The 12,574-nt window shown below is 39.5% G+C and overlaps 2 protein-coding genes across 2 annotated transcripts in view; one reads left to right on the top strand and one right to left on the bottom strand.

Moving 5' to 3' along the window:
• LOC144657496 (peroxisomal membrane protein PEX14-like) overlaps positions 1–12,574 on the top strand; it is a 307,100-nt gene that overhangs the window by 278,734 nt on the left and 15,792 nt on the right. The window lies entirely within an intron of this gene.
• LOC144657475 (nucleolar complex protein 2 homolog) overlaps positions 1–12,574 on the bottom strand; it is a 32,083-nt gene that overhangs the window by 15,473 nt on the left and 4,036 nt on the right. The window contains exons 3-10 of the mRNA XM_078517816.1: positions 12,138–12,345; positions 11,401–11,538; positions 5,654–5,780; positions 4,700–4,790; positions 3,841–3,916; positions 3,639–3,749; positions 2,273–2,386; positions 1,655–1,843 (exon numbers count right to left, since the gene is read on the bottom strand). Of these exons, the coding sequence (XP_078373942.1) occupies positions 1,655–1,843; positions 2,273–2,386; positions 3,639–3,749; positions 3,841–3,916; positions 4,700–4,790; positions 5,654–5,780; positions 11,401–11,538; positions 12,138–12,345 (1,054 nt within the window). The remainder of the gene's footprint in view (positions 1–1,654; positions 1,844–2,272; positions 2,387–3,638; positions 3,750–3,840; positions 3,917–4,699; positions 4,791–5,653; positions 5,781–11,400; positions 11,539–12,137; positions 12,346–12,574) is intronic.

Raw genomic sequence — 12,574 nt, 5'->3', positions numbered from 1 at the left:
TGGGAAGTAGAAAGAGGCTCTGCGTGAATCGTGTCATTTCTTTGAAGTCGCCGCAGCCCCAAAGTTTGGGCTGGTCAGTCTGGATTAAACCGGTTTTTGCTGCGCAGGCATTAATTTTTGGAAAAACTAATGGCCAAGACGGAGCCCACAGTACGCTCTCGAAAGCACTAGAGCTGACGATTGCTCTCGCCATCTGCTACCGTTTTTGCGCGCGTGCAGCTTGTGGATCATTTAAGATCTCGTTTTTTTCGCAAACCAAGAAGAAATTTCACGGTTTAAATAGTACATCTCTACAATAAAGTCACTAATACGACCTCAAGCGGTGCTTGACGTGTTTTTACTGAGGGAACTCAGGCGCTTTTCGAAGAAAAGAACTTGTAAAACAAACACTTTGTTGACAATGTCGTGTACGATCCGACACGCCATTCCGCACGCGCATGCTAAGATTAAGTGGTCCTCGCGCAAGCTAAACGCGCAAGCATCGCGTAAACCTCGCGCATGCTCAACAAAGATTTTACACGATTCTTGCAGAGCCCCTTCTTCTCAAGCATATCAGTGGAAAAAGAAGGGGCTCTGCTCGCAGGGTGGTCAATCGCACACAAAAATGAATTTATTGAGCTGAAGTTTACCTTTGAACATGAAAGCGCTTCAAGTTGTTGTCCTCTTCGATTTTGTTCGGTACTGGATTGATTTTTTAAAATATTTTTTTTTTATAAAAAAAAAAAAAAAAAAAAAAAAAAAAAAAAAAAAAAATATAATATTTTTTTTTTATTTTTTTAAAAAAAAAAAATTTTTATCATTATCACAAATAATAAAATACATAATATCAATTAAATACCCCCGGTGATTTTGATTATTTGAGAAATATATTTTTCTTCCACTTCTACAAGCCTTGAAGCTAGACAAGGCACTCAATAATGAGACAAGACACTCAATAATGCACGATTTTTGTGCATTATTGTCAATACTGTACTGCACTGTCGGAGTTTGCTGACGACAGGTAAAGCAAAATCACGTGATCTATTTTAACCAACGGCGCGCGTGGATTTTGGACAGTGAACGAAGATTGTATATTAAACACTGGATAAAGCACTATCCTGTGTGTCAATACTTGTCCACTGGATAGCGATTTATCCGATGGATAGCGTTATCCATCCTTTGAACAACTGGGCCCAGCTGATCATTACAAATGTGTTACTAAAATGGCGACAGTACCCGGATCAACTGCCCAACAAGACAAACATATCATATTTTTTTTAACTGCCTTTACCTTTATTTCCTTTATTATTTTGAAACAAATTTAAGTACAAGGGTCATGGAATTGTCAAAGGAAGCTAATCCCGAACAACCTTATTGCACAGGTGATTGTTCCAAGTTGTACAACAATTTGTAGAAAATATATCCCGCTGCATAAAAGAAACAAGTGCAAATGGCAGTTTCCAGAATTTTTTGATGGAATTATCAAAGAAAACAAGAAAGCAAGAATTTACTGCGAAATTACATGTGTCATGCAAGTTTACAGTATGCAACATTTCTAGGGTGGAGGCAAGTTGCAAACTTGTATCATTTTTTTTTAGCAAGACAAGTTGCCTGAAAAATTGTTACATGAAACACAGTCTTGAACTTGAAAACTAAAAGGATGAACAAAAAGTACCTTCTTTTTCTGTAGAATGGCATTCCTAAGGTGAATAGCGAGCTGCCTGATGTACACAAACCCGTGTTGGTATGTGAGATGATCATCCAAGCTAAATATCTCCACAAGAGAGTTCTGCATGAAGGCGACGACAGGCCTGGTCTTGGGAGACATGAACTTTGTATTCTTCACAAAATTCATGTACAGTTGCTGAAAATTCAAAAAAAAAACCAACAACAACAACATTGAAACATGCTAGGATATTATGAGTGGCATTAGAATTAATTTTAAGCCTAGCTGCGATGCCACAAGCAGCAATAACAAAACATTTTAATTAATTTTTGTGTTTGTAATTATAATGACATGTTCAACCACAACCATTCACTGCCCTAGCAGGTGTTCTTTTTCACCTCTCACAACCAGTGATAGCTTCAACAGATCCATAATTATACAATAAATGTGTAAAGCACTGATACCACAGGTTTTTAAACTATTCATGCAAATAGTAAAAATGTACATTAACAAAATAATGTTTTTGTAGCATTTATTTTCACACACTTCTGAAAAACTATCACTAGCCTAGCAGTCATAGAATTTTACAATCATTACTCAAATACAAGTGTGTGATTTAAAACAAACCTTAACAGAAAACTCAAGAAGTGAAGAAGGCATCATGGTAGCCACATTTCTGATGCCAAGAAAGGCAAGCACTCTGACATGTTCATCACCACGACTCCACATTCTGACTGATCGCTGAAAAACAACAAGAAAACAAACTGATCTTATGCACACTTGCTCTAATGGTGGCCTAACAGTTAGCATGCTGGACTCCAGTTTGAGCAGTCTGGATTGGATAGTCTGCGAACAGGCTCCCAAGTCGGGCAGGGCAAAAAATAAATTGGTGAGTGAAGCGAGCAGGCCACGTCTGGCTCATTTTGCTCGCCAGTTTCTATTTTCACCCTGTCCCACTTGGGAGCCTGTTCCCAGGCACGGATGGATTGGAGCCCTAACTGGGGTCATTGCGTTGAGTCCTTGTGCAGGACACTGGAACTGACAAATTTTAATGCTGGGGGTAACCCTGCAATGGACTAGCATTGCATCCAAGGGAAGTGGAAATATTTCAAGTTGCTTAATGCTACAGAAACCAGGATAAGATCTGGTGCATATGTGCCATTGTGGACCAATGTAGACGCTAACAGTGTTTCCTGTAATCCAGGAGCAGGGCTGTCATTAGGGCCGTAACCCGTAACACCTGTTACGGCTGAGCTCACTCAATGTTACGGGTGAAACTGTTGATTTGTGTTACTTTATACTTGCATTCAGAACGAAATGCTACGGGTGATAATTTCAATGTTACGGCTGCATAAAAACTTAATGACAGCCCTGAGGAGTATTCCCTGGGTGTAATGGACTGATAAGGCAACCTGGTGTCAAAATGCTGTCAGAGGTGACCTGTAATAGGCAAGTTTCCCATTTAAGGAAGTTGCATAACTTCTAGTCAGTAGCCATAAGCCTATAAAACAGTCTGCATTTTAGAGTGCCTTTGTTGCAAGAAACAAGCAGCCCAAAAAAGATCAAGAATGAGGATGAATTTTCAAGTTGGATTCAGGAGAGACAAAACATCAATGCCAACACAATATCTAAAGAAAAATCTACAGTAGACAGTTTTGCAGCACTTACTACATTGTATACCAAGTCGAGTGAGGAGCCACTAAGCTCAGAAGTTTTACTTTACAAGTACATAAATGACCAGTATTCCTTATAAGATGGAGCCATATATTGGCAACTATATATAAGCATGTAACCCTATTGCACGATTGCTGGAGGGTTAGGTGGCCTGGTTTAATAATGTTAGGCAGAATTTAGGCCTGCTCTTTGGTTGTGATTTTGGGCAAGACACCTTTACCCTCATACCATAAAATAAAAACTTATTGTTGGTAGTGGAAATTCAATTGAACCAATTAAATATCTAACTACAGGGATATACATGTATGGTTGGTATTACCTTGATAAAAGCTTTAGCCACCTTGGGAAAGCAGGCATAGTAAGGAGTCAACTGCTGTGCGTGTCGCAGGATTACACACAACATGGAAGGCTCAGCAAGAGTCCGCAATAACTGTCAGGGAAAAAATTGTGACAATGTTTGATTAATTTTGAGAAAAAACTTCAGTGAGTGTATTTTATGTTGAACATTACAGTGCACATACCTGCAGAACATCATTGAGGTAATGTTTCACTGATGTCTTTACTTGAGACCACTTTGCATGTGAAGAAGGAAGAAATCTGTAGCAAGGAGGAACACACAATACATGTACATTAACGAAACTCTGGTCACGCTGGTTAGTTTTTGCATTGTGCTTAGTTGAGTGTCTAAGATGATCTCTGACTGACTGACTGACTGACTGACTGACTGACTGACTGCCCCCTCATGCCTGCCTGCCTGCCTGCCTGCCTGCTTGCCTGACTGATTGCCTGACTGACTGACTGACTGGCTGGCTGGACTGACTGTCTGACTGACTGCCTGACTGACACAAGGAAATTTATTTTTCCATTTATCATTGGCTGATTTATCATTGCACTGACTGACTGACTGACTGACTGACTGACTGACTGATTGACACAAGGAAATTTATTTTTCCATTTATCATTGACTGATTGACTGACTGACTGACTGACTGACTGACTGACTGACTGACTGACAAACTGACTGACTGACTGACTGACTGACTGACACAAGGAAATTTATTTTTCCATTTATCATTGACTGATTGACTGACTGACTGACTGACTGACAAACTGACGTACTGACGTACTGACTGACTGACTGACTGACTGACTGACTGACTGACTGAATGACTGAATGACTGACTGACTGACTGACTGACTGACTGACTGACTGACTGACTGACTGAGTGAATGACTGACTGACTAACTGAATGACTGACAAAATTGACCAACCGATAGCCCGACCAATGGACCAACAGACAGACTGACCAATGGACTAACTAATACCCAACAACCAACAACCAAGAAAAAATCAACATTATAATCTTGAGGCTTACAAACCTTTTTCCATGTTTGTTGTTTGTCCCTCCAACAAGATGAAACAGCACAGGGTAAACTTGTTTTAAACAAAGTTGAATGATAGCATTGAACACTGAAAAAAAAAGAAACCATCAGTCAAATGTCCCTTCCAGAAGAAGATCTGAAAACCAAAATCACTTTTTCACTTGTCGTGTCTAAGATTAATTTTCACTTGTCAAATATGTGTCTAAGATTAATTTTCACTTGTCAAATACGTGTCGAAAGCAATTTGCACTTGCTTTGATTTGCATTACTGAGTGTTTGGTTTAAAAAAAATTATACCACTCTATGATCCAATCAGAAGTTTTCCAATGCTTTGTGCCAGCTACATCTGTACATGTATTTGCTTCAAACTTTGATTGGTTCACACAATTAATAATTTTGTGTCCTTTGTGATTGGCCAGAGCGATTACTTTGGTTTAGGTTTTATGAAACTCAAGTGAAAGTTGTTCTGACTATTGGTGTTTATTGGTGTGGCCGAGGTACAGCTGCAGCTTAGTGGTATTACACTGGACCCAGGTTTAAGTCTGGGGTCAAGCCTAGCTGGGGTATTTGTGTTGTGTTCATGGGCCAGCAATTAACTTATTTTTTAATAAACTTATTAAGTAATTAAGGTGTACATAGTAAACACAGTGGGTTCTGGAAAATTGTCAGGTGAGCCTGACAAAAATGTTTGGGGCTAAATGCCAGATGGACTAACATTCTATCCAGGAGAGGAACAACACAATACGGTACATGTAGTTGTCTTATGCTACAGAACCCTGTGTTACCAGTAATCCCTGATGCTTAGTATGAGCCTTTCAGCTCCCTGATCTCTTGGGTTGCAACAGATTTTATGTCAGTCTAAAACAGGTTTCATTTCACGTACAGTACAGCATGTACCTACAAGTAAAAGGTTCATGCAGATGGTACCTTTCTCAGTGTAAGTTTTGTTACCTGTGTCTCCCTCAACTTTGAATGTCAAACGTGTTTGTGATTTGTCATCACTGCTGATGTCCAGGGCTCCATGTACAGCAGACCGGAATGCTCGCAGAGTTTGTTTCAGAGAATTAAGTGAATTTTTCTAGTGAGAGAAAACCCATGTTCAATTGTTGATTAACCAGGCTTTCAAAGTCAGCGTGAAAAAATAATTAGAACTGTAACTCTTTCCGGTCTGATTTGATGTGATTCAATCAAACTGGAGGTCCGACAAAATTGTAGCAAAATGCAAGAAGTTTAATTTTTTTAATAAGTGCCCTCCTGTATTAAGTCTCCCCACATCCTAGATGATTAGTTATTTATTAACAATAATTTTATAGACAGACTTTTTACGGTGTATAATTGAAGGCGTAAGCGCAAGAAACGCACTTTGTGTTTTGGCCAAATTGAAAGTTGTCACAAACAACTCCAAATTTCGCACGCAAGTTCGTTTACGTGTGCTCAACACTGCCCTGTATTTAATTTTGCTGGTCTTTCCTTCGTTTTCGAAAAATAACACATGCAAAAAGACAAGGTTTTTGCTTGCGCGGCGTCTTTTGACTTTTCTTTTACAAACGATAAACAAAGGAAACCTTTTGTTTCTCAAGACGATGAAGTCAGCTAAATTTTTAGGGTTACAGTCCTAGCCCTAACGCAAAAGGTAACCCCAAGGCCGTAGGGTCGGGGTTAGAGTTTCAGATTAGGGTTACAGACTTAGCCCTAACGCAAAAGCCTAGCCCTAACGCAAAAAAAAAAAAAAAAAAAAAAAAAAAAGTTTAACGCTAACCCCAAGGGATTAGGGAGTTAAGCCGTTTTCAAGTTAAGTTTAGGATCAGAGTGAGTCAGCCTCAACCTTTTATAGATCGCGCATTTAATGCAGTAAGCTTTCACGCCAGTTTGCTTGCAGCTAGCTTTTCTGCAGTCTGTTTGCAGTTATCTAGTTTTTGTTGTTACGGGCAAGACTATTTTACTCTGTTACCGTTAGCTGTAATTGGCCGAGGTGAAAGTGAAATAAAGACTGATTGTTGATTGAATACGTTTGCTCGTGTTGTCACATTATACTAGTTTTGCTTTCAGTTGAGTGCCGCCGGCTTGCTCTCACTTCTATCTCCACTCCTTACATCATCACACATCTACAAAATCCCGCGAAAACAAGATAAACTTATGAGGTTTTCGTTCGCACGAATCGATAGATTCATTGATGAATATTTAATGAGACACAGAAAATATTTTGCGAAGGGAAGGTGCCCTGGGGAACATATAAAGAATTTTTTAAAGTCTAAAACCAGGTCACTTCTCGGCAACTTTGTCGCGGCAGTACCCAAGCGGATCCTGCAAAACTCGCGTTGACGAAGTTCCCGGCAAGAAACCTCTTGTTTTAGACTCTCTATGCCGCCAGGCTCAAAACTACCTCGGTTTGTGCAACGTTTTTTCCGAAGCGCTAAACAGCGCTGTTGTACAAAACAAAGGCAGAAACATCACTCAGTTCTTCGAGCGATGCTGTAAACTTACGGGTATTCAGACTTAATGATGTCCTTCAACCACCTGGCAGCAGCACTTACGCTAAAACTAACCAAAGGCTTCAAATGATTTTCAGGAACAAACGGCCATTTTTTTTTTTTTTTTCTCTTTCCTCTCACGTGACGCCTATCAGGTGACATCGCGTCACAATGTGTTCAGTCCAGTCCTTTTCTTAAAGCGAATCCTCAAAATGGTGGATAGGAACTAAAATCATGGCTCTGACACGTTTTTCAACCTCCCCGGACAGTTAAATAACGCTAGAAGGAAAGATTTACACGCGATGTGTCGAAAAACTCATGCTGCTGGCTGACTGTGGAGAACGTAAGCTTTGCAAAACGCCTTTGTTCTTTGCATACGTAATTTCTAAAAAACGAAGCTAGATTCAGCGAATTTGAATACAGATCAATGTTAAGCACACGTAAACAAACTTGCCTGCGAAATTTGGAGTTGTTTGTGACATTTTTTTAATTTGGCCAAAACACAAAGTGCGTTTCTTGCGCTTAGGCCTTCAAGTGTCGGCTTGAGATGTTCGCTAATTCGATTATTGAGCCAAAACTAAAAGACTAAAGTGTCGGCTTGAGATGTTCGCTAATTCGATTATTGAGCCAAAACTAAAAGACTTGAAGGCGTAAGCGCAAGAAACGCACTTTGTGTTTTGGCCAAATTGAAAATTGTCACAAACAACTCCAAATTTCGCACGCAAGTTCGTTTACGTGTGCTCAACACTGCCCTGTATTTAATTTTGCTGGTCTTTCCTTCGTTTTCGAAAAATAACACATGCAAAAAGACAAGGTTTTTGCTTGCGCGGCGTCTTTTGACTTTTCTTTTACAAACGATAAACAAAGGAAACCTTTTGTTTCTCAAGACGATGAAGTCAGCTAAATTTTTAGGGTTACAGTCCTAGCCCTAACGCAAAAGGTAACCCCAAGGCCGTAGGGTCGGGGTTAGAGTTTCAGATTAGGGTTACAGACTTAGCCCTAACGCAAAAGCCTAGCCCTAACGCAAAAAAAAAAAAAAAAAAAAAAAAGTTTAACGCTAACCCCAAGGGATTAGGGAGTTAAGCCGTTTTCAAGTTAAGTTTAGGATCAGAGTGAGTCAGCCTCAACCTTTTATAGATCGCGCATTTAATGCAGTAAGCTTTCACGCCAGTTTGCTTGCAGCTAGCTTTTCTGCAGTCTGTTTGCAGTTATCTAGTTTTTGTTGTTACGGGCAAGACTATTTTACTCTGTTACCGTTAGCTGTAATTTGCCGAGGTGAAAGTGAAATAAAGACTGATTGTTGATTGAATACGTTTGCTCGTGTTGTCACATTATACTAGTTTTGCTTTCAGTTGAGTGCCGCCGGCTTGCTCTCACTTCTATCTCCACTCCTTACATCATCACACATCTACAAAATCCCGCGAAAACAAGATAAACTTATGAGGTTTTCGTTCGCACGAATCGATAGATTCATTGATGAATATTTAATGAGACACAGAAAATATTTTGCGAAGGGAAGGTGCCCTGGGGAACATATAAAGAATTTTTTAAAGTCTAAAACCAGGTCACTTCTCGGCAACTTTGTCGCGGCAGTACCCAAGCGGATCCTGCAAAACTCGCGTTGACGAAGTTCCCGGCAAGAAACCTCTTGTTTTAGACTCTCTATGCCGCCAGGCTCAAAACTACCTCGGTTTGTGCAACGTTTTTTCCGAAGCGCTAAACAGCGCTGTTGTACAAAACAAAGGCAGAAACATCACTCAGTTCTTCGAGCGATGCTGTAAACTTACGGGTATTCAGACTTAATGATGTCCTTCAACCACCTGGCAGCAGCACTTACGCTAAAACTAACCAAAGGCTTCAAATGATTTTCAGGAACAAACGGCCATTTTTTTTTTTTTTTTTCTCTTTCCTCTCACGTGACGCCTATCAGGTGACATCGCGTCACAATGTGTTCAGTCCAGTCCTTTTCTTAAAGCGAATCCTCAAAATGGTGGATAGGAACTAAAATCATGGCTCTGACACGTTTTTCAACCTCCCCGGACAGTTAAATAACGCTAGAAGGAAAGATTTACACGCGATGTGTCGAAAAACTCATGCTGCTGGCTGACTGTGGAGAACGTAAGCTTTGCAAAACGCCTTTGTTCTTTGCATACGTAATTTCTAAAAAACGAAGCTAGATTCAGCGAATTTGAATACAGATCAATGTTAAGCACACGTAAACAAACTTGCCTGCGAAATTTGGAGTTGTTTGTGACATTTTTTTAATTTGGCCAAAACACAAAGTGCGTTTCTTGCGCTTAGGCCTTCAATTTATGTAAGTTGTGATTCAATTTTACCCCTGGTACAACTTCAGTACAATTTAGTATTTTCCTTTGTTCAAGTGTATAATAACATATGATAATGAATAAAAGACAATAGCAGATTGTACCAAGGGTAAAGTGGGAGACGCGAGGCCTAATAGTTAGGGCGCTCGACTCCGAGTCGAACAGTTCGGATTCAAACCCTGGCCGAGGCGCTTTGTTGTGTTCTTGGGCAAGACACTTTACTCTTACAGTGCCTCTCTTCACCCAGGTGTATAAATGGGTACTGACGATTTAACTGCTGGGGCGTAACCTTGTGATAGACTGGCATCCCATCCAGGGGGAGTAGCAATACTCTTATCCCTTAATGCTATGGAAACCGGGATAAGCTCAGGCTGTATGGGCCACTTGACTCGGCCACAGACTTTACCTTACCTTACCATGGGTCAAACTGAACCACAACTTACATGAACTCTAAAATTAACATCACACTATACACCTTATTCATAAATGGTGGAATGCGCGGAAGAGTTTGGGTCGAGTACATGAAAGCGAGGCTAGTGAGGCATCGGCTTCGAACCAAAACAAAGAAAAGTATGGCGAATTGAAGAGTATTTGATAATTCTTGAGATATCTCGTCGGTTAGAAAGCGATTCTTAGGTTTTGATGATTGCCATTGGAATCTCTGGTTTGTCAACTGCAGTTATGGCCGTATGGTTTCGAATTCAACACAAATCATGAAAAAAAATTCGTCCGAAAACCGCATCGATCCTCTCAGTCTCTTCACTGCCTGCTCATGTACAATTGTAATCCAGACTACTTTCAAGTTTCCTTTTTATGGAAGACCCTAGAAGCTTGCAGGAAGGCAGAGGAAAGAAACACGATATAAAAGAGACTATGGAGCTTGTTAAAAAAAATTAACACGTTTCTCGATACGGTAAGCAAAAATCGCGATTATATAAAGACACAAAATTTCTTGAGTATTTTGTCTACGAACACATTTATAAGCTAAAATGTTGTTCACAACGGTTGATCATTCTTTATAGACGTTACTTGTAACAATAATATTAATCTTTAAATTTAAGAAGTAAAGCCAAGGAAAGTAAAAAATAGGGTATAAAGAGCGAGCTTTACAGTGGTAAGATTCTTGCAATTTTAAATATTCCGATACATTTGCTGAATTCAAAATTTAAGCACCTCTTTGGTGCCAAATTGTCTTGTTGATTTTTTGTCCATATATACTGATCCATTTGTGATTCTTAAATTGTGTATACATTTGAATGCTCGGGTTCGAAGGCCGAGGTTAGTGGGTGAGAGTTTTGTAAAACGATAGACTGAACTAAAATATTTTTAAGCTGTTTGCGTAGTCGCTAGTCGCACAATGTTGGCGATTTTTTTTACTTTCCATATCCAGAGACGTGCAAAATCGCTATAGTCTCTATAATATCTATATTTTTCAAGCTTCCAAAGTCTTCCATTAAAACGATATTATAGTAATACGGATAACAACTGTACACAAGGCAGTAAGAAGAGATTAAGAAGATCGATGCGGTTTCTGACGAAATTTTTCCATGATTTGTGATCCTTTATGCAGTTGTCAAACCAGGGATTCCAATGGCAGTCATCAAAACCCAAGAATTGCTTTCTAACCGACGAGATATTTCAAGAATTATCAAATACTACTTCAATTCGCCATACTTTTCTTTATTTTGGTTCGAAGCCGATGCCTCACTAGCCTCGCTTTAATACCTGTAATCGACCCAAACTCTTCTGCACGTTCCGCCATTTATGAATAAGGTGTATGTGGTAACAGCTCCAGTCATTTCCACAATGAATTTATTATAGCCTGCACAACTACCGATAGCCTTCGGATATCTCTTTAAACCTGCAAGAGTATACCTAAATATGTATTTTGGAAATACTGTACCTCAAGTCCTGTTCTCCACTGTTTAATCATCTCCAGAGTCACTAGTTTGCCAGAATCTGTTTTGCGATCTGCATCTTTATCAACCAGCTCATCATCATTATCATCATCATCATCAGATTCATCTTTCTTTGCTGCATTCTAGTGCAATGAACAATTCCAATTTTAAAAATAAGATTTTAAAGCATTTGTACAAAAGCATGCATTTTGCATTTTATGTCTTATAAAAACTAGATAATTTTTTTATAGCAATGGAGTCATAGTTGAAGTCATAACCTGAGAGTCATAAGAGCACTTATGGCCTAGTAAAAAGAAAAAATCAGAGTCCTAAGCGAAGTCATGAGCTTGACAGGATCGGAGTTGGAAGAATCAGAAAGTTACATGTTTTCTGATTCTGCTTATGGCCCCGTCGCTTATGCTCCAGTGAAAACTAGATTGATGGAATCACAAGCAGAAGCGGAAGAACAAACCAACCACAATGCTAGCTCTCAGGTTCTCTTAGTACTTCCTCCTTTCTGCTTGGAACTCTGGCAATTAAGTTTTCACTGGATCGTAAGCTACACTGTTGGTTTGATTTTCACAAGATCTTTTGTGCTTCTGACTATGACTCTCAATTATCCAACCCTGTCACTAGTGAAAACCAGCGTTAAGTCAGAAATCAGTGATTACCTCAGAAGCTACTTGATTAGTTCAAAATTGTACAAAAAAGAGTACATTAACACATCCACAAAGATCCCTACTTTTTTCACTTTTTTATCATCCTCGCTATCATCATCATCTTTGTTTTCATCATCCTCGTCATCATCATCACTTTCCTCCTCCGAGCCAGTATCTGAGTCATTGAAATCCAGCAGCTCTTTATCATTTTCTTTCAAGAACTTGTAGAATTCAGGATCCTTTTCCTGTAATCTTGCAAGCTGGTTCTTGTGGTCTGCACTTTTTGACTTTCTGAAAATATCATTGTCAGAACAAGTACACCATCAAAAGTCAGTCTAATTTTGTTGTTATTGTGGGTCAGTTGAAACATTAAAATGAATGGGATTCTTAACATTGCATTCCCCAATAGCCCTTTTTACAGTTCCCGGCGCCATATTGGAATAGTAACCGCGCAGACATGATAGCGAGGCTACCGGTGACCCGTGGCTGAGCGTGAAGAGAGATTACAGTGAGGATTCGG

This window comes from Oculina patagonica, chromosome 6, assembly GCF_052425735.1.
Source record: "Oculina patagonica isolate OP01 chromosome 6, crgOcupat, whole genome shotgun sequence".
Classification (NCBI taxonomy): Eukaryota; Metazoa; Cnidaria; class Anthozoa; order Scleractinia; family Oculinidae; genus Oculina; species Oculina patagonica.
The sequence above is the reverse complement of the archived record's forward strand: the minus strand, read 5'-3'. Positions and strand labels throughout refer to the sequence as shown.